The sequence below is a fragment of the Sturnus vulgaris genome, chromosome Z (assembly GCF_052056855.1).
Source record: "Sturnus vulgaris isolate bStuVul1 chromosome Z, bStuVul1.hap1, whole genome shotgun sequence".
Taxonomy (NCBI): domain Eukaryota; kingdom Metazoa; phylum Chordata; class Aves; order Passeriformes; family Sturnidae; genus Sturnus; species Sturnus vulgaris.
The window spans coordinates 74,978,891-75,001,759 of NC_142283.1; the positions used below are offsets into that span (position 1 = coordinate 74,978,891).

The 22,869-nt window shown below is 43.0% G+C and overlaps 1 protein-coding gene across 27 annotated transcripts in view; it reads right to left on the reverse strand.

The window, feature by feature from the left end:
- Nucleotides 1–22,869, reverse strand: part of CELF4 (CUGBP Elav-like family member 4) — a 710,355-nt gene that overhangs the window by 76,393 nt on the left and 611,093 nt on the right. For all 27 annotated transcript variants that reach the window (XR_015799437.1, XR_015799436.1, XR_015799438.1 and 24 more), the window contains exons 6-8: nt 18,907–19,050; nt 9,469–9,616; nt 3,766–3,915 (exon numbers count right to left, since the gene is read on the reverse strand). Coding sequence is in view for 24 of the 27 variants with exons in the window: in XM_088156391.1 (XP_088012517.1) it covers nt 3,766–3,915; nt 9,469–9,616; nt 18,907–19,050 (442 nt within the window). In the remaining 3 variants the exon portion in view is untranslated. The remainder of the gene's footprint in view (nt 1–3,765; nt 3,916–9,468; nt 9,617–18,906; nt 19,051–22,869) is intronic.

Genomic DNA, 22,869 nt, shown 5'->3' on the forward strand with positions numbered 1-22,869 from the left:
TATCTTTGGACTGAGAATTTTGTCTAGGCCCTCACAATGCAATTCAGCAGGGCAGGTCCTGTTAGCAGAGAGCAGAATTCTGATGATGTGGGACACTGCAGAAGCCAGTGCAGATGGTGTCTACTGTTACTGTGCATCACACATGGTTACAAGAGAGGCTCTGGGTGGCTAAGAAGCTTTGGCAGAAGAGTGCAATCCCTGCTACTGTGACTAATGTGGAAATGGCAAATGCTCTTGTGCTGCTGCAAAGTGACTCACAAGATCATGGCACAACAGATTATGCTCTTTGTCCCCACTATATATTGTGACACATTGCCATGTTCAATAGCTCTGCAAACTGAAAGATTAAAGGGCAGGAATTAATACACAAAAAGGTCAAATCTCCAAAGGGGCTCAGACTAGTGGAAGGGGAAATACTTATTGCCTTGTTATTCACTCTGTGGCAAAAAGTGCACTGAGGCATTATGTACTGTCTGATCTTGGAGAAGGTGAGACCCTGGCTTGCAAAGGTTATGACTGCAAGGAATGGTTTTCTAGTGCCACTGCATGGATCCATAGCCTGACCAGATTAACAGAGAAAGCTAATTCCTGCAGGGACAGGGCCTGTGATCAAAGTCCTGGCGAGTAAGGATGTTCAAAGTATTGTGGCCTTTGCCACAAAGGCACGGATGGTTTGGTAATCTGACTGAAATGATACCATGTACATCCCTTCTCCAGTCAAAGAGAATTTTGAAAAGAGCACAGGGGAAGACAGAAGAAAAAAGAGTTAAATTACAGATTAAATACAATTATGTAATATGGACTTGTTTTAATAAAGACTATGGTGTTCTAGAGTCCTTTGGATGCAGCATCAAAAATAATATGGCTGGTCAGAAAGGTGAACAAATAGACAAACTGCACAATTAACGGAATTTATTAGGGTCTGAATGATATGGGTGTCATGCCTCTAGAGATGTTCATTGTCCTGTTTTGCTACTTTCAGGCAACAAAGAACATTCTGCTACAGGCTGTAATGGTGTGAACCCACATTGGAGGTTTTTTTGTGGAGTATGAAAGAGTATCTGAAAGCAATATTCAAGATTTAAACAATATATGGCAAGTCATAATCATAGCAAGACTATGATTATGTACATAATGCAGCAGCAGTCTTAGCCACTTTCAGAATGAGAGATACACCATAAAACAAAGTTGTTTGGAGGATGCTGACTTTGGATGGGGACTGTCATGAACTTCCCTTCTCTATAGTGTCAGTGCAATTGCCTGCTCAGCTGTAATATTTTATTTCTACCCTTGCATTTAGAGACAGAGCCATGCAGAACCACAGGGCAGTAAGAGATGCAATAGAGGAGAGTGAGAAAAATCCCATAATGATGGAACAAGCTGCCCAGTGATGAAAATTTCTTTCTAACCCCAAGCAATTAGTGGCTGGCTTATATCATAAAACACGAAGTTTTGTGTCCTATCTACATTTTTATCCAGTCTAATATGGCTGTGGATGTTCTCATTACCCATATAAATGTCTAATCCTTTTATTTTTTATGCTGCTAAGCTCCAGGACTGAATCAAGCCTGTGGCAAGGAGGAGAGGTTTGGAGAGTGCATAAATGCTCATGAGAAGGAACACAATTAGATGGAGCAAATGCTTAATGTAAGCTATGTGGACTTGCTTTCAGCATTTCAGGGACAGACAAAAACATAATGAGAGGGGGGTGTCTGACCTGCCACTGTTCCCTTTACACCTCTGGTATAACTTAAGGTGTCACCACATTGTCGGGAAGCTGAGCAGTGAGAAAGACAAATATATTGCTGAAGTTACCCTGAGATAAATCCAAACTTTACATAGCTCAGACTGTTTGGATGTCAGCTTTGCTGGCAGAAGGGAGTCTCCCTGCCTGCAGTGAAGAGCAGCAGGATGACTGTTACCTTTCAGTGTGTCAGACTGTTGGTGTTTGTGCAGGGACTTTCTCCGAATTGCTGCCTGAGCAAGTCTCTCCAAAACTCAGAGAGAATCAGATTAAGGGCATTGACTTTTATATAACCATGGATGAAATACCTAACTGAGGTATTCTTTAATTATGGGTATAGTTGGGGATAGTAACAAAAGCTCAAGGCACTAAGATTTACCGAGAAAGAACATATTTTTTCTGATACCTACAGTAAAGGATCATTGAAATTGGCCAGAACAAAAAAAGGACGGACATACACAGAAATGGATGAATAAACAGAGAAATGATTGACTGGCAAACAGGTAGATACTGAAATAAATGGACAGAAGAACAGATGGCCATGTTTATATAACCTTAAAGACAGAATGTTTTCTCAGTGTTGTGGTTGTGGTTGAGCTCACTAAGCATACTAAGGGCTCTCTGCAGTCTTCTGATGACTCCAAAATCTTCCCAGTCTTAAAGCTGCTACAACACATGCCTAATTTTGAGTACAATTAAGTTCCTTGGTTTTAATTCTTCTTAGAGTTGAACTCAAACTCCATGTTTGCAAAGTGTTTGTTGGGAGGAGGATAATTATTTGTCAATACCTAGGTAAGACTATTATTTCTATATTCTATGGTATTTTTCCTTGTAGCTCATAAAGTCCTCTATGATGATGAATCTTCTGAGTTTTCAGGATTGGCTAAGACTGAATGTTTTTTTTTTTTCTTAGAGTTTTTTGGGGCTTTCTGGTTGGAGCATTGAACTCAGTATTTGATTTCCTAACAGACTAGATCAATCTATCAGTTCCCCAGGGTAAAATACTCCTTTGCCAGCTGGTGATTAGGATCAATTAGTAACATTTACTTAGATTTTTATTGCTATGATTGTTACCATTAGCAGGTGTATGGGAATAGTGAAAAATGTCTTTCTAGAGGAAGTGCATTGGAGGAGAGAACTATCTCAAATCTTGAGGATGCTGAAAAAATGTAAGTGCGCATTAAGGAATGGTAAACTTCTGAGTTCTTGAGAATTACAGATTTAGACTGTATGTAGATTTGCAATTACAGGTATAGGGACAGGTATGTATCCTTTAACCTCCCTCATTAATCTCTGACTGCCAGTGCTTGCAAAATCACTTATTTAGTGCTGGCATCTTCAAGCTAGGCACAGTGTGAATCCCAGCAGCAGTTCTCCTGCAGTGTGCCACCAAAGGGTGACCCTGAGCCCACTCACAGCCTGTATTAATTCACTCTCCAGGCCTGGAAAGGCAGCAGGATTTGTGTGCAGCGAGCATTTCAGAGATTAACACCTGCTCCCCGCACACAGGAAGCTTGGGTTAGTGGACATGTGAACCCTTTGGATCATCCTCCCAGAGCCATCTGGCTCCAGGGGAATTCCAGCAGGAGATACCAGTGCTGGGTGCAAACAGGCTTAGCACAGCTCCTTCAAGGCTAACCAGAAGCAAGACCCTTGGGAGTACTGAGAGGGGATCTGCCAGCATGAACTGCTCAGGAGTCAGGTCAATTTTCAGCTGAAGCAAAACATGCTGGTTGTCCTGACTGTCTTCACCAGACATGCTATCCAGCAGATGAGCACTCAAATATTCAGCACACAGTTTTTCCACCTCCAACATGCCCTTGATGTTTATCATCCAGATTGAACCGTTTAACACTGTAGCTGCATAAGACACAATACACCAATGCTATAACACCTGGTGGTGTGGGCTATAACCCTTCTGAACCTGTGCCACAGGCTTTTGTTGGGCAAAGCCTGTGGGTGTGGGCAGTATCCCTAGGACTGAGGCAACAGGCTGTGGGCACAGGGTTGGTCTGGCTTACCTGGGTAAGGGTGAATGCCATTAGCAAACACGGCTTCGGCGGCTGGCTGCCCATTAGCCTGCGGCGGGAGGCCAGTGAAACCATTCACCCCAATTGGAGATGGGATGCTAGGCACAGCTGGTGCAGTTATGCCAGGAGGCGTGCTTCCACCTGCAAATGAGGGGGACACAAGGGCAGAGCTGGTGAGTACTGGAAACAACAACTTCGTGGAGAAAACTGCCGGCACGACAGCTGTGACCACCACCCACCAAAAAAAACCAAAAAAACTCTGAGAAATGAAAAAGCTCCCAAGCTGTTGAGCAAATAAATGGACTGCTTGCAATGTCTCCCCTGTTCAGAAAGCCCTCAAGAAAAGCTTGAAACACCTCCAAAAACTCTCAGCCGCAGCTTTCTACAACAGTTCTTATCAGATTCCCTTTGGATCTCTGTGGGTATACTGATTTCCAGGACTGCTCTCTCTGCACTCTCTCATGAATACACCTTTCATGTGCAAACTCATTCTGAACTTTTCCAGCACTAGGGATCCTTAAAGACTTGTCAAGTTTATTTGTAGCCTAAAGGTAGCCAATGATACATTTTTTAATGTCACTGTTTGGCCCAAATTTGACTTCATACTGTTTTAACAGATATCTTCCAATGAATGGGGGAAAATTTTGGACTAAATTTGTTCCTTTCATGGAATCTTATTCTTTCCTTCTTCTCAGATGCATCCTGAGGGTGATTGTAATGCTGCTATTTCAGAAGAACAAATTTGTCTTTATTTTCTGAGTGGGATCTTGTCACCCACTGGTAGAGAATTCTTAAATTTCTTGGGAGAGAATTAAATCCGTCTGCTACCTCACTGTCTTCCTCCTATGTATGTGTAAAATGACTGGACAGTCTGTTCTTCTTGCAACATGTTCAGGATGATTTCAGGGACCAAAAATGAGTTTTCAATGAGCCTGAAAAAATATTTTTCTCTTGCTAGGTGTGTATGGGAAGTTAAACTATCTTATCTTCAACAATATATTTCTGTGTCAGGGTATACTACTGATTGAAAGCACCATTTTTGCAGTAACCCCTCTTTTAAACCAATTGCAGATATTTTCTCTACCATTGCAGCATTCCATGATGGGTTAGTCCAGTAGCACCCTTTAACAACTGCTTAAATCTGTGTTGGTGCTTTAAGAAAGCTGCTATGGATGCATGATATATTTTAATATGTTCAGATTTGAGTAGCCCAAAAAAAAAAAAAAAAAAAAAAAAGACAGTGCTTCAGCTCATTTCTTATACCCTGAGCAGACAAGCTGCTGCTTCCCCTTTTCTTATTTAAATGGTGTTGGCCTTTAAAAATGTCCTCTGTGGAGGTACAGGGAGCCAGCAGTGGCAACTGAAGTCCAAAGGCAATGCTCTTAGCATATGCCATCAGCTTCCAAATCACAAAGGCTACTTAAAATTTCAGTTGCTTTTCTGGATCTCTCCTTTATTTGCATAGAAAATGTAAATAATTTTTTTTTCTAAAATTGCAGCAGGGGATTTGTGCTTGCTATTTTGTGCATGTCTAAGGAAGTTTAGGCATATTTATTGGAATTCTTCAATTTTCTTCTTATAAAGAACCCCCCTGGAGAGGTCAGATCTGTAGCTGCAGAAAAACTGGCATAATGCCACAGTGGAAAACAAATGGTGGTGGTGTATGCCAGTTGTGGATTTCATCCCTCGTTTGAGATCTCTTGCTGTAGCCACTTCAGGTGCAGATTTACAACATGGAGAGAGAGAAAGAGGGAGGGAGAGAGGAGAAGAGGAAGAAGGAAGGAAGCCTAAATAAAATTTCATTTCTAGCCCCTCTCTGCAAGTAACAAAGTAGCAGACCCACTTTTCACCCACATTGTAGTAGTGATGGAAGAAATGTAAAACCTGAACCAAACTCTCAGAAATTAATTTCCTCACAATTAATTAATTGCCTCACAATTATGGACTATTGTGTGAGATAAACCTGACCCTTGATGGAAGACTATTAAAAGCAAGCAAGCAGCATTAAAATTTTCTTGGTCTGAATTACCCATAGGGAGTGCTTATTGCACTCCACTGACTGCAGTTCAAATGAGATGTCTAAGTTTTGTATGGTTAAAGCCAGGTGAGATGGATACTGTCTCTCATCTCTCAGATTTGCCTGGATCCAAAACTCTGAGCCCCTAGGTCCAACGGAAATTAATGAACTTATGGTCATATTCCCTGGAATCCACTCTCCTAGAGGTGGGATGCAGAGGAAACCAACTGTATTAGGAGGCCTGAAGATACCAGCACAGAGGCACTGTGCTGAGCCAAAACCTCCAAAGCCTCTAGGACTTCTGGGTTACCAGAACCTTTTTCCCTTGCACAATTTTTCTTTTGCTTCAGGAAGATCAAAACACTTCCTTTCCACTTTTTTTTTCAATGTTCCAAACACTTTTTCTAGTGCCTGTTTTTTTTTTCTTTTCCAGAGAACTTTGAAATATTTCATTTTCCTTCCAAGGCAGAACAAAGATATACTTCAATGACTAGAAATCCTGCTATGAAGCAGAATGATCATTTTCCATTTGGCTTTCTGAATGCTAACAAAAGCCAGCAGGAGAATTAATGTTAGGCTTCAGATATCTCCTGGCTACTCAGAAATCGCTGCTAGTGTTGTAGGCTTGCTTGCTTAGACATTATGTGAAACATTTTCTGTGCATCTTATCACATGCTTTGTGAGTGTTGTAGTAATACAAGGAGTAATTTCAAAGTCTAAACATTTCTCCTAAGGAATAATTGTCAGTGGACATTTCCACAACCCACCACAGAGGTTTTTCATGAAGGAAGCCACTCATTCAAGGTAAATCTGCAATAATGCCAAAGTGAATAGGCTCTGTGATTGAAAATATGTCATTAGGAGACTGCAAAATCGGCTGCTGTGAAAGACATCAAGGGATCATCTAAACCAGCATCTTATTTTCAATAATGACCAGTCAAGGGTGATCCAGAAAGCATGTAAAAAACATGAGTTTCCTCTCCTATATTCTGTCAGTGAGAGTTTAACAGTCCCCTATCCTGTCAAACACTGGAATAGGATGCCTGGGGAAATGGTGGAGCTGCCATCCCTGGATGTATTTTAAACACACATTGATGCAGTGTTGAAAGATATGGTTTAGTGGTGGGCTTGGCAGTGCTGGGTTAATGGTTAGCCTTGATGATCTTACAGGTCCTTTACAACCTAAATTGCAATATCCTATGACTCTGAAAGGCACTGGTCATTGCAGACAAGGAAACAATTACACCAAAAAAGAGCTGAGATATTTTTCATGTGCTGGAGATCCTGGTAGGCACAGAATTTGCCTGTTGTACAGGTGTTTTCAGGCCCATGATACAGAATGCACTCTTTTCAAGAATATACTTATGTATATTCAAAAGAGCTTGTGCTCTTTTGTGGTGGGTCCATTGCACACCACTGTCAGCTTTCCAGGCCCTGACAATATTTGAATTCCAGGCAGTCTTTGTTTGATGTTCTCTCTGCTCCCACCAACACAAAACAAATCTAGCTAATGCAAATATGATAATCTTGCCAGCAGCAGGTTTAAAGGGTGCACATATAATTAAGCCACTTTTTTATTTGGATTTGCAGTAGCTCCATCGACTTTTTGTTTATACATTTATCATTGTGTAAACATATATTTTGAAATGTGCAGTATAAGATTTTTGAGTCAAGTGCTATTCCTTGGGTCTCCATAAAGTCTTGTGGAATGAGATCTGTCTTTTTTACTTTCCCTTCTCTTCCCAGTCCTTCATGATATTCTATTACAAGTGGTCCTTTCAAGATGTACCTTAGAGTCCTCTACCTCCCTACCAGACTCTAGTATATTGCTAAACTTCCCAAATCCTCACTTCTTTCAAGGTTTGGCCTCACTTTTCCTGCTTCCCTACCTACCTGCTGTTCCATGTCAGTACAGGACCCCCAGAGCTGATGATTCCTTGACCTGATCCTACCCAAATGGTAATTTTGTTCTTCAAGCCCCAAGAAAGACAGTCCTGTTCCCATCTCAGCTTATTTCTCTGTCTGCTGAACCATATACTGCAGCTCCTAGAAGGGGCTTTTTACAGCCTAACCAGATTCTGGCAGCCCTTCTCTGGCTACCTGTCTTTGTTCCTGCAGCCAGAAACCCCCTCACTAAACATCCTCATTCCAGGTAGCACCAGATGTCTTCCTTGAGCACCTTCTGTCCTATTTCACAACAGGGGGAAAGGCTTACGTGTCCCAAAGGCAAAATTCATCTTGTTAATGATATTGCATCTCACCACAACCCTATTTTGCTAGTCTTTAGGACAGCCTGGCCGTGATAGCACCAGCACTGACCCCTTGGACACATATGTGCACCAATAAACCAGTGTAGGTCACTGTGGGATGTTTTGTGATGTTTGGAGGATTCTCAGAGCTAAAGAGAAGTTGTGTATGGATTAGACTGAGAAATGCCATAGAAGCACAGAATACTTAGGTTGTAAAAGACCTCTAAGATCATCGAGTCCAACCATTAACCCAGCAGGGCCAAGCCTGCCACTAGGCCATGTCTCTAAATTCCACATCCACGTGCTTTTTAAATAACTCCAGGGATGGACACTCCTTCACTGTTACAAAGTTTGACAACCCTTTTGGGGAAGAAACTTTTTCTGATATCCAATCCAAACCTCCCCTGGTTCCACCTGAGACCCTTTCCTCTGGCCCTTTTGAATCATGATTTTAAAGAGTTAAGATTTTTGCTAAAAGTAGAAGTAATTTCCATGACCAAGATATACGTTAGATAGGCAAATGGTAGGTTAATAATTACTAGATGCTAAGCTAGCTAATTGGTATAATTGTCTGTTATTATGAACTTATGTATAGAAGAACGTAAAATAACTGAAACGTTAATCACGAAGCACAGGGCCTTGGATTGTGCCAGAGGGTCACAGAGACCTGATGAAGACTGTCCTGACTTCATCCTTTGAGACCACTGACCCAATTCGAGACCACCGACCCAATTCAAGAGAAGAACTGCACACGTGTGAAGGACTAATGGGCTCATTTTAATATGGGATGGGGATGGGAGGTGCTGGGGTTATGCACATGTATTGTATGTAAGATCTTGGGGAATAAATAGATGGCAAAAACCTTGTTCGGGGCAGTCATGCCTTTCAGAGGTGACTCCCGTGCTGGTGAATAAACACACCACTTTCTAACTTTAATTAGTTAGAGGGTCCTGCAGAGGGATGTATGATCTTGGAAAGAGAGCTCTTTGTGGAGAAATAACTGGTCTGAATGTGCAAGCCTAGACTTGATGCAAAAAAAAAAAAAAAAGTGACAAATCCTCTTGTTTTTTCAGCAGCACAATTTATAATGTAAGTTTTAAAACATGGCTCCTGAAAGAGGAATAATTTCCAACACTGCCACATCCCGCCCAATTCTGACCTCATTTGCACCAGCACAGCTCACTGGATTTCAACAGCAGCATTTCTCCACATACCAGGATCACTTTGCAGAAGTAGGTGTGCAGGATGATGAGTTCAAAAGGAGCTAATTAGGCTTAGTTAGAGGGTCTTTGTCCGTGATTATACCGGTTTTTAGCGATTCATTTTCACGGGAAGGAGAGACGGATCCTCAGCCGGCTGAAGCGCTAACAAATGCTGCTGTGGGACGTGTCCCCATTTCCCTTCCTGCGCAGGCCGCTGTGCCCTTACCTGAGGTTGGAGTCATGGGGGCGGCTGCCAGGCCGTTCATGTTCAGAGCCGCCATCTGCTGCATCTGGGCCGCGGCAAAGGCTGCCATGGGGTTCAGGTATCCGCCCTGCGCCACCGAGGCCATGATCGCCGCTTGCTGCTGCATCAGCTGGAACAAAGAGAGCAGGGAAAAAATATCACGCGGTCACCGCCAGGGCAGCAGTGGCACCGGCACCGGGAGGGCACCCGGTGAGGGTGGGGAGCATCCCGGTGATTTGGGGTGACAGCACACCGCCCCTCTGGTACCCCCAGGCTTGGTCATGCTTCTCGCTGCCCTGCTGGAAGCAAAGGGTGTCTGCAGTCTGGGGTCTTTATGGTCCCCACCCCACCATGTTCCCTAGTGTGGAGGTCTCCTGTGACCTGGACTCGGCCCACCAGCTCCTTGGGACTTCTCTGGCCAGAAAGGCGGAGAAAAGTCTTTATACAGACAAAACATGATATACCTGAGCAGAGTGGCTCACATTGCTTGTATCAAAACACTGGAAAAGCCTAGAGGTTGCTGATGAGAGACCAGAATATGTAGGAAAAGGGGATTCATTCTCCAAAGCAGAAATTTCCACTGGTTCTGTAGGGATAACCTGACTTTTTTCCATCTGTCAGGGACAAAAATCACTTTTTCTGGTGCTGCTAGGAGGCTTCAGCTGGGTACTGAGCAAAACCACTACCAAAACTTCCAACCAGATCATAGCACCTATTTCCAACACTATCAGAGAAACCCATAAGTGCTGTACAAGAGAAGAGAGCTCCCCTGTTTCAGTAAGGTTAATACTGTCTAATGAGAAAACTCCTTTCCTGTGGTTTTGATCTGAGTTGACTTTCTCAATTAATTATTTTCTACAAAGTGGTCAGAATGCTGCTTCTTTCAGGGCACCTACAAAAGTCAGAAATAAGGATCCCAGGCTGCATTTTCAGGCATTTGGGGCTAAAAACTTTGGAGCAGAAGGCTGGTGAATGTTTATGAAGCCTGGAACCGTTTCTTTCATTAAAACAAGACTTTGTTATCATTATGTTACACTCAGAACCTAAGCACACAGCTGGTGCAGCTCATGTGTACAGCATGGCTGCAGAGAGATTTTAAAATGGTCCTGGTGTGAAGGATAAGACAGTTTGGGGGAAGCTGCTTCTTGTCTCCTTGCCTGGTGCTGTACAAAGAGCCAGACAGGATGGGTATGTCTGATTACCCAATCCTCAGCAGTGACAAGTGCTGGGTGCTTAAAGAAGGTGTGGGGGAAAGAAGACGTGCAGAAAGTTTGGGAAACCTCACCCTGTACATTCCCCAGCCTCTGGTAATCTGTGACTTGATGATAATAGTGGAAAAGAGAAGTGTTTTTCTGTGGTGATTTTAGAAGTGAGTCATGTCTTTGCTGTCTCCAAAATTGGAGTAAATCTGTTTCACTGCTCTCTCTGATTTCACTCTCTCTCCCATCAGGAAATCACCCTCTGATGCTGTTCTTTAAGCACATGGGACATGCTTCTCAGAATTAAATAGACTTCAGAAGTCATGGCAAGGAACAGACTGTTCCCTTCTGTCTGCTTTAATATTGAAGTATCAGCTAAATTAGCTGTTCTTACACATATATATCGAAACAATCCCTTGAAATCACTGTACTCATTCAAATGATGAATCTTTCCCTGTCACCATCCATAAACAGTCCAAAGTGAGGGGTGCTCTGACAACAACCTGCTGAACAACTATGCACAAATTATATGAACTTGCCCTCATTTCTCCAGCAATAAAATGCAACATAGAATACTTGACTCCACACACTATCAGATCTACAGGTGAAATGTGTTGTACTGAATTTGAGTATTATTATTTTTTGAAGCCTAATGCAGATTGGTGGCAAAGTGTGGCTTTCCCTTTGATGGTTAATTACCCTTTTTTATTTTACCCTGCAAAAGGTACTTTTACATTTTAATTAGTGATACTTTGCTCTTTGCAATTACTGATGGAGTGATTCGACAATCTTTTGTACGATACACTATGTTGATTCTCCTTTAAGGAGTACATTTATTTCTGGGCATAATTTGAGTTTATTCTCCAGAGGAATAAACTCTGAGCAGGCAATATTAGAAAGTATGCCAAGAAAGTGAAGGAGGAAGGGGAATCCATCCATCTTTAACACTGGATTTACTCCAACACTAGGTGACTCACATCTCATGTTCTGTTCTGAGTATTTTGTATTTTCACCTGGGTGATACCTAAAGATTGTTTTGGTTTTTAAAATATATTTTTCATATATTTGTAGCTTTGTAGGTTTTTAATACATAGTTTTATGGCCTCTAGCACCTTCTTACCCTTTTCATGCTTTGATGAGGTAAAAATAAGGTCCTAACCTGTGATATGGGAAACTAGGTTCTTCTGCTACAAAACAGAGGTGGTCCTGAAGAGAACAGTCACCCAATATCTATTATGCCCAGTGCTCTGTGGATGTACTCCCTGAGATGTCCTAGAGACCTGGCATGTTGAAATGAGCCCTTCACATCATGACTCAGAGCACACAGACCTCTCTGCAGCCTTCACATCTAGTCCATAGGGTAAAAGTGGGATTGCCTGGAGCTGGAAGGAGTAGAGCATTCCCCACCTGAACACAGCTGTGTATCCCAGGTAATGGCTTTGTTTCCTTGACTGGAGAGGGGGCCCCAACCAAGGCCCAGGAATGTCTGGATGTTTCAACCCTTGACAAACTTCCTGCCAAACTTCTGAGGTCACAGAATGGTCACATGGCCATTCATACCCATGCCACTCTGTTTGGAGGTGCTCAGGGGCAAAAGTTAAGAGGGAAGAAGAGGGGGCTCCTAACCAGCCCATGGCTGATGGTCAGAGTTTGGCTGAGTGCAGTGGCACCACGAGGGTGGGAGGACAGGAACTCTGTCACCTTGAAAGAAGCTGACAGCATAAGACCTCCCTCCTTCCCCCCCAGGGTGGCTCTGGGGAAATTTACAGCAGGAGAACAAGTCCTGTAAGGGTCACCAGTCTTCCTTCTTAAACCTCCAAGGCATTCCCAGTGAAAGTCATCCCACTTCTTTCCCAGCTCCCCCGGAAGACAAATGTCCCATCCACTCTCCTTTCACTTTGAAAGAGACCCAGTGTATGGTCCCAGTTAATAAAGCTGTAGAAAGTGAGGCAGTGACCCCACCAGAGGCAAATCAATAGCAGCAGGGCCCCTGGGTATTGTGTACTTTAAAATATGCCATTTGAAATGCAGATTTTCCCTGCCTGGGCTGGGGCTATGGAGCACTAATCAGGAAGGCAGCAGCCTTATTATCTCAGGCTGATCCAAGGGGACAGAGAGGAGCTTTTCCCTCCCTTAGCTGAAAGGACGTACTTCCTTTTGCTTCTCTTACTTCCTTACTGACCTTTGCCTCAGCATTTAGAGCTTTTACCCATCCATTTTAAAGACTCATTCCTTCCTTCCTGCTATCTTTTCTATTGCTCAATTATTTGTCTTATGAGGAGACCAGGAGATGCTACCAGACTGGTTCTTGCCCTTGGACAGCACCCCAAGAGATAAGAGCCTGCAGTCACCATCCCAATGCTTGAAGCAGGTGTAGAGGCACTGGAAAAGCCAATCCAAAGCCTGGGAAGGGGTGGCACTGTTGGCTGATCAATAGAGAACACGTGTAAGGATTTGTCTGTCACATCTTTTTCCTACTTTAAGTTGCAATGGTGCTCAAGGGCAGGAAATACTGTCCTTTTCTTACAGGAAGAACAATTGCTTGGAGGATGAAGGAGCTTTCTCAGAGAAAAAAGTCCTGCTAGAAATAGGAAAAGCACAGACTTCCTTCCCCATCCCCCAAAAGAAATGTATGTGAAACTGAAGGAGGGGAAGAGGAGAAAGGGGAATTACTTCTGATGAGCTCTTTCTGAAATAGTGTGATCATAGCCCTTCAGTTTTACTGTGAACAATGTGATGACTTTCGCCTTTTTTCCAGCGCTATTTTCTGTCTTTCTCTCTGAACCACACAATGTTTTGTTTGACTTTTCATGTTCTTCATTCAGCAATAATGATAATAAAAGTAATAAAAGCACCTCTAATGATCTGTACAAAGACTTAGCTAATGAATCCTCATGGTATCCCTGTGATAGATATAGGTAAGCAAAGTAATCAATCAAGCAGTAATACAATTCATATTTGGTAAAATCATGTAATCGTGAAATTCATGTCTGCTATACATAACTGGCCATTGGGAGTTAAAACTAAAAATATTTTCCAAGCCTTGAAACAATCAGAAAATAATTGGTAGAAAGATCAGAATTGTCCTTCATATTTTCTTGGAAATAGGAATTTCTGCTTTGAAAATAAAATTTAAATATAATTAGGATATAAAAAAAACCCTAAACAAATATGCAACACCTGAATTAATGTGTCTTAGTGTCTTTCCAAAATCTGGCAATAGCTTGAGTTACTAACTTCCTGAGAACTGTGGAAAACCACCAAAAGACTTAAAAACCTTGGATGTAGAGCCCAAATCTTAGTGTTCATTATTTCTAAATTACCAGGGAGGTGGTGGTCAAAAATATGGTATTATCCCTGCTAGAAAGTATTATGGCCTCAAAATAGCTTCCTTTTCTGGAACGGATCAGTGCAAATAATTTGCATAACAGGTAGTATTTACCAAAAATACTGTTCCATTTTGGTAATTTAAATGTAATAACTATTATATCCAGAAGGTAATATATAGTCAGTAATTTTTCTCTGATTTCATAGGGCTAGCTGATTTTTATTTTTTTTTAAGTATCTCTCCAAAATAATTTCACAGTACAAATTGAAGAAATATTGGAAAAAAGCAAATCTACCTGTCAGCACTACCTCAGATCATTTAGCAGAAATATCCTTTCATCTCCATAGGAGCTGGACAGGGAGACAGAATAGGGCACCCAGGGTTTTATGGTCAGCATGGTAGTCACTACTGTCCTAACTTCCCAAGGAGACCACCTAAGATGATGCCTGAGAGCTCTGCTGTGCTGGACATTCCAAATTTTTTTTGCAGTTATTGTCTGCAGTTCAGGAGCAGCAGCCATGTGCACTTTTTCAGAGTGAGGAGAGCTGGGATTTACTGAGGAAGGACTTGTTCCAGGCCAGAGAACAAATGTTAGCATTGCCTGTGTTGTCTCTGACCCAGTCTGTCTGTTTTTACACACCAGCTCTATGCCTGTCCCCAGCTGCAGGATGCAATCAGTCCCATGGCTGGAGTTTGGCCAGAAGTCTGTGGCTAGCAGTCCCACCCCATTTTTTATGCAAACTTGATTTATGACTTTGATCTTATCTTAAATAATTTAAAAATTAAATAATTTATACTGTATCTGTCACTTTCCAAGGCTCCTTCCTTTGTTCTTGCTTTGCTCTCCTGCATTTTCCCATCTTCCTCACCCTTTTTTTGATCTGTGCACGTTTCCTTTCTGCATGGTGAGGCATCACTGACATGAGACAGGCACTAAACACTCCTTGCCCCTTCTCTTCACAGAAAGACCTGCAGGAACTGTAGCTTATTTGTGCCAGTATTATACTACCACCATTCACAGACTGTTTTGATTGTCACTGCTTGTGATTTTGGGTTTAGCCATCCTAAGTAGGTGTGCTGTGCTCTGTGAAGTGGAGAGTGTGTCTCTCTTGCTGCCTAGACAAATCAAAGGTGGTACCAGGTAGCATCACTCTCTTTCTCTCCAGGCTGAGTCCAGGTCTATACCTTAACCTGGCCTTAGACTGCAGAAACAGCTGTCAGTACCCAGCTGATGTAGATCCACAGTAAACTGACAATGAAAAGAGCTGGTGTCCTGTACGCTTGTGAAATAAAATAAATAATTGCTCCATAAAAGGGGAAGTTAAATGAGTATGGGAAGATATTGCTGAAGAGAAAAAACCTAAAACAATCAAAAAACCCACCCTGAAATAAATTAGAGTAGGGGCTCTGGGAGCTTTAGGAAGCTATGAAATCTGACTTGCCTTGAGCTGCATACCAAAGAGGTGAGGTAGGTCTGATGTGACTTTCTGTGTCACTGAAACAGCACAGAGTCGGTGCCAAGCTTTGTCTCCTCTGCTTAAAGGTGACGCACGAGGAGGGGATGGAAAACCACACACAGTGGAGAACTCCCTTTGCTCCCTCGTTTTTTTTGCCTCTGTGTCTGAGGCCAGATGGCTGCTGAGCCCCAGGACTGGTTGCTTGGCTGATATGAGACCGTGGCTGCTATCAAGGTTAAAGTTTTAAAGTTGAGGCTGGGGGGTTTGGCAATGTGCAGCAGCAGGGAGAGCTGTGGCATTTGCTGGGCTGGAAGGGAGGCAACTTGGAGAGGAGCTGGGGCTCAAATCTGTCCTGATGGCAGCATGAAAGTTTATCTGTCAAACTTTAATGGACTGAGACCCATGCTGCCTGGTCTCAGCTGCTGGGTTGGCTAACCCATGGTTTAAATAGCCACACCATGGGGGTTTCTGCTGCACTGACCACCTTGGGGCATTGAGACTTTCTTGGGAGCTAATCCAGTCACAGTGATGTGCAAGATGCTTCTCTGGGGGAAATTAATCAAGACATTTCAGCAACAGGGTCCTGAACAACCACCTCCATGGGGACAGACCATTAGAAACTATTGAAAAACCACTGTCAGGGGATTGCTTGGGAATTCTTATATAGAGACATCAGTCAGGCTTGGACTGCTGGGGGATAGCTGGGAACAGGCTACGAGTACAAATCACAGAGCCTGATGTCTCATGCTTGTTCTGGCCTTACTATTAAGCACTGAGACAATTCTTACACTTATGTTACTGCCATACCACTCTGAGAAAGCTCATGGAGAGACAGCACAAGAGAGAGCCATGCCCCTGAGGGAGAAGAGAAAATAAATAATCTGATCATCAGGTTTATTAGTACATGAGGGAACAAGATCAGGGGGTCAAACTATTCAACCAATGTCACAAGAGCTGCTGGTGGCAGTGGCATCACCCATCATGACAGTCCTGCTCCTGATATTTCACCTTCCCTCCTCTTGACTTGCCTCAGCTCTTCGACTCCAGCCTGAATAAAACTGCTGTCTCCCTTTCCCTGTCCCCTATCGATTCCTCCATCTCCTGCTGGCATTTGCAAGGTGCCAATCACCCTGATATCTGAGAGCCAGCAGTCCGAGCTGGATTAATCGGGACCGAGGCAACGTCACAGAGCCTCACTCTCCCTTCCCTCCCTTTCATGTGAGACTGTGAGATGGAGCAGATAGGGAGGCTGATTGAGAGACAGCGTCTGAGCACGCTCTGGGTGTACAAGGCGCCACACAGAAATGTGATCCCATCATTTAGACAGCTCTGAAGTCCCCAGGGTAATTGATGTCACCAGCTTGTCATATCCAATGGGTCAAGATCTAAAACTTATTCTTTCCCCTTTATTAGCATTTTTATCAGAAAAATAAAATAAAAAAAAGAGTACGGGTCCAATTCTGCTTTCACAGAAATCAACATGAAAAATATCCATTTGTTTCAAGTGGATGGGAGAAGACCAGAAATTGTTTTTCCTCTTCCTTCTGCCCTGATTTCTCACCTCCCTCCATAATGCACCTTTATTATCAGTAAGAAACAGTGGAAACTTTTGTGGTGTAAAAATGCAGACTGCATCCTCTCATATCAGTATAAACCTTGTCTGGAAATTAAAGGAGTTACTCTAGATAATGATAGATAAAAGTAATGCAAGAAGAGTTTTTAGATTATACCGTCAGGACAGTTGTGTCCTTACCATCTCTCCATCTGACTGACCAATGTCTATAGAGTAATACTGAAGCAACTTCTGCCTGACAGTTTGTCCCAAGCTGTGTGTGGATTGCCTCTTGTTAATTCCTCTGGTACACGGGGGCAAAGGTGCTACATCCCTCTGCAAGTCTTCTGGCCATTGACCTAGTCTCATTTGGGATTCACTGTCTGTTTTCCTCTTCCTGCAGCCTTCCTTGGCCAGGGGAAGTGTTAAACACAGCCAGGCTGAGGAGGAAATAGCTCTTCTATAATGTGAGGAAAGGAGAAGACAACAAAGGAAGAAACAGAGGAGACTGACTTTGACTAGGAATAAAATATGAAGATAGCAAAATGGAAATAAAAGTAGAATTTTTTAGAGGAGAGAGAATAAAAACTCCAGAAGTGCACCAAGAGGTGCAGCTGGAAGGAGAGGAGGAATTTCAGGGGAGCTCTACAGCAGCACATCCTCACAACTCTGCATGGCTCACACAAGGGGTAGGATGGGTTGCACCAAGTGTTCAGAGAGGCACAGGACTATCATAGAAGAACAGAAATGTCAAGACCTTCAAATTAGAAAGAGAAAATGGTGGTGTGATGGAAATACCTGGTGTCAACACATGAGGAAGAAAGAGGGCAGAAAGGAAAACCTTGTGGTCATTGTACTGGAAGGAGTATTGGCACACCAGAGTGTTATTCCTGAGCTGGTCCTGCATATCTAAGGCAAGGTTTGGGTCTCCCATTCAGGAAGATGCTACTCTGGACAACGTGTTCAACAGCACTTCCCTTCCATGCACAAATCATACAGAGAGCCACATTTTGCCATCAAATAGATGAAGCATCTGTATACACTGTCACTGCCTGAAAATCTGCTTCAGAGAAAGCAGCCAAAGTCACTGGGCAATATTATGTCTGTCCACTGCAGGCATCACCTCCATCTTCCTCAAAAATATCTGGCAGAGAATCCAAGTTACCTGAGCCTGACCTTGTCTTGCAGATCCTTGTTAATTTTAGCATAAGGAAAACAAGTAATTCCAGAAGCATCTATTTCAGAACATCATCAAGGGCCCAGCCCCCTGTATGGTCACATCTTCTCAGTTTTGGTATGTCCACAGGAAAACTGAAGTTAGCACAACAGGATTTTTTCCCAGTGTGCTTCAATCATATTGTTTGGGGCAGTAGGACTGCTTGTGGGAATATGTGTGTGTATATTTAATTATTATCTATCATGCTTTGAGAATCTAAAAGCATTTCTCTCAACAGCTTCTGTTTTATCCTGTGGTCATTCCAAAGGTACCCACAGCAATGCAAGGTGCAGCAGGGTTGTGGTGACATGGGGCAGACAACTGGGATAACCTGAGCAGGTTTATTTTATCCAAATCCTCAAAGTATAGTTTTGCTGTTATTTGACAACAGTGGCTTAGCCCCCATAGCAAGTGTTTTGCATGAGTCCATACACAGCCAAAAGTAACTGCTAGGACTCTCTATGGCACCTTGGAGACACCTGGGAGATTCCCAGAGTCTCCTCTGGATGGCATGGCTAATTTTTACTCCCACCATGTAACCAGTTTAATGGATAAGCCACCGCTTCCTCTTCTGCTCCAGTTTTTTGTCCACTCCCACGAGTTTTTGCACATTTCCAGGTGATACTCCCCCTCCCATGAACACACAGAGAGCTGGTGTCTATACTTACTGCCTGTGCATAGGCTCCATAGGCTCCAAACTGGATGGCCATGGGGTTGAACATGCCCATTTGTCCTGCCATTTGCTGCATGCGCCGCATTGTACGCTCCTTGTCCGTGTCCGCAAACTTCACCACCAGGCTTGAAGAGGCTCCCTGCAGCACAGGGACAAAAGGAGACACACGGGGAATAAGCCTGATGCACACCAGATCATCAACCCATACATCTAACACAGATTTAGTAGAATGGGATCCAGGTGCTGATGTTTTCCATGCAGCCTATCAGGCTGTGAATTCTGACCCTTGCAAGAGAGTGAGAGCATCAGGAAGTAAAGGACCCTGGAGGGATAATACAAGCAGCCTAGCTTCTAGGTTCTTCCAAAATTCAAGCTTCTAGGATATAATTTACATTTTCTCTGCAAAAGTTGTTGTTTTATTCTTTCAACCTTCAGGCCCAGAAAGATCTGGACACCAGAAGTGCAAAAGTGCATCAAAATGTAGGAGGCTTTGCTGCATTGAATGTGGTAGGATTTTTGGACCAATTTGTTTTGGTGGAATGTGTGATGTCTCTGCATTCCAGACCCCTGAAGTGGATCACTGTTTCACAATGCTGTGTCTTGTAACCCCCAAGTCCAGTGAGAAATCCCTGCCCAGCCTTGGAGACAGGAGTCAGTATGCTGGGTAGGATGTATGTATCATCATGAAACAGCATCTCTTCAGCACTGCTAAATTAAGGGAGCAAAAATAGTACTGGATAAACCTGAGCTTCCTCTCCATAAACAGTAGGAAATAGAGGCTACCAAGAAAGAGCCCACACATTTCCAGGAAAGATTTACAATATTAGGATTATGTCTGCAGTCAACACTACTGCAGAACGACGGATGATCATCAGAGCTGCCTGCAGAAATCTGTAGTGCTTTTGGGAATTAATGAAATCCCTCTCCTTCCCAAAACCAGATGAAAGGTCAGTAGCTGCAATTCTTAAATTTCAGATAGGAGGCAGAGATGAGAAGAAATAGATCTACCTAGGAAGGTATTTTTTGGTCTGTCTTCAAAGAAGTCCTAATTTCACGGGTTGGTTATTTCCCCTCAGGGCAGCCTCCCAAGGGACAGAGGAGATGTAGGGGAGGGACAATCCGGCTGCAGCCCTGACTGCAGTGGGCACTGCCCTGGGAGCTGGGCTGCCACCCAGCCCAGGGAGATGGGCAGTGAGCTGTCAGGACACTGCCGAAGAGCAGCTGAAATAATTGTGCTTCCGTAGCTTCTGTTTTGACCAACTTGTATTCACTGGTGGAAGTACAGTCAGTGGGGAAATGACCAGCTCAGTTTCTGGCTGTGGCAGTAGAGGAAGACCAGCTCCATGCCAGAGAAGCTGAACTGTTGCAGGACCCTTGTTTTCCTACCAGAGGAGGAATTTTCTAGGATTACACAAGAAAAATATTATTAACTGGGTTACACACCCCCCTATGTACCTGTAACCAGAAAAAACAGTCTCAGTGAAAGCAGAATTGCTCTGCTACAAATTGGGAAGAGTGTAGTAAACCACAGCTATAGATGCACATATATATAAGTCTAAGCTATACATATTCAATAGCCTCTTCAGATCCTCAGTTATGAATAAAGACTTGAGGAATTAACCTGCTAAAAAAAGACCCCAACAATCTAACACCACACAATGAGTGATGCTCCCTTGGATTAGCAATCTGTTCTGGGAGAAAGTGATTTTCATTGGCAAAGAATCTTTCTTTTTGACCTGTTAGTCTCTCTCTAATAAATCTATAACCCACTCACACAATGTGGTGAAGAGCAAGGTTTTGAAAGAAGTGCTTCAGGAAAAAAAAAAGGATGCAAAGATGAATGCTCCATTCAAAGATGGAGAGCAATCTTCAGCAGTTATTATAAAACCAGAACAGAAGGGGGAGTGGAGGAGAGGAAAGAAAAAAACCCTGTAGCCAAAATTCCCCTGCATTTCTGTTGAAGGCTGGGTGACTTTTAATTTTTCTTTAGATCACATGATGCAGATATTGATCCTTCCCCAAATCACACTCTTAATTGCAGCTCATCGACAAATGAATATTTTAATGCATACATTTCCTGCTAATTATCACCTGGACCAGTTCTTAATTAGATTTCAACACTCATTTAATTAACCCTGATCCAAGAGACTGTTTGGTAACTTGCATCTAATGATTTAAACCTATTTGCAGCTGTGTTGGAGGGAGGCACTGGTCCACAGCAGATTGGGCTGTTCAGAGCTGCTGTTGTGTTATGCAGAGCAGAGCCTGCATCATGATGGGCACAATGCAGGATGGAGGATTTTAAAATGGAATAAGGTGAGAGTATATTCATCTCTGCAGAAGGAGTTTTGAAGATGTGACCTGCTCTTGTTAGCATGACAGAGAAGTGTAAATAAGTTGGTGTCTTCTTCCTTCTCCTTTTCTTTCAATCTCTATTTGCCCTGGAAGTCGTAGGGCCAGAGAACTGCCTCAGGCATTTGCTGATGCCTCACACTGTTGAGAACCAAGCTATTATTGTACATGGCATCATGAAAACATGGGTAACTTCCACATGAAGTGCTTGCCCCTGGAGTATTCTTCCCTTCTGATGTGAGTCATAGTGACTGCACAGCAGCTGTTTGACCCAATGGGATCTCATCTTGCCTCCTGAGAGATGTTTTTCTGGGTTGCCTGTCGCAGCAGGACTTTAGGCCTCTTTGAACATTGCTATCATATACACGGGGCAGAAAGGCCATTGGCAAATAGATGCAAGCTAGACCTCACACTACAAAGACAGAAGAGAAATGTAAGAGGTTTTTTTCTGAGAGTGCTCTGCAATGAGATGTGCATGTAAGCAGTTAAAGATGTGTAGCCAGCAGAGATGCTGCAATGCTTTCGAATATGAAGACTGACCTTGGGATTGATGCTTTCAGTATGTGGTTCCTCATGTGCAGCTCTTTCATGTGGCCCAAAGGAAATCAGGCAGTAAACTCTATCAGATCAGCCAGTGCAGGACTTTTAACAGTGGAGCCAAATATTGCTGTTCATATACACCAGACCAAGACTACTTTCTACTCCAGTAACTTCTACTAATCCGCTGAGTAACAATAGAAATACCCCAGAATGGGCCAGATTTTCCATAGGGTAAAAATGCTGCAGCCCTTCATCTGGACTATTTATTGCTTCCACGAGGAGTTAAACCATGGTATAAATCAGCTGTTGTCTGCTGACAGAGGCAATAGGTCCTGTCTGCTCTGTCATTTACTAGTAATACATAATCTCCTTGCTCTCTCTCGTTCTTGGACTGGACCTCATATTTTGCCAACCCCATGAGAGTTACACTGGGTAAGTCAATAATGTTTGAAATGTACTTCTGCATTTTTCGGAGGAAAGGACCTGTTCATTTCTCTACCCTGCAGACCCACAGTCAGAAGATACTGTCATGAAAGTGAGCATTCCTGATGGTGTCTGCAATAGCCTGCTTGCAACTGGAATTTATCTCTTTTCCCATCAAATCAACCTCCTTTTGCAAGTGCTTTGATATCTACTGATGAAAAGAATGATAAGGGCTAAGTATTATTATGCTTCTCCTATTCTCTCCTGGGCCAGCAAGTCTACTTAATATGACTATCTTTCTTCCCATCCCCCTCCCGCACGTGGTAATGAATCGCTCCCCTTAGTCAGCAGAGTCAGGTACTCTCTCGGTTGGTGGGGTGAGGGAAAAGATGGAGGAAAAATCACTCTGCACCACACTCACTTTGTAATCCCTAATCAGAGTCCTCTGTGAGAAAAACTAATTTCCCAGCCTGTCTTGACGTGTGAAATAAAGTCATTCTTGAAAACAGGAGCTTGACAGGTCGCTTGTGAAATTTCATATTCAGCTAAAAATAAAATATCCATCCATTGATATTTCATTTAAAGGCAAAGGAAAACAAATCTATTGCCGGGTTGTTGGAATTTTTTCCCATTAGATATGGTC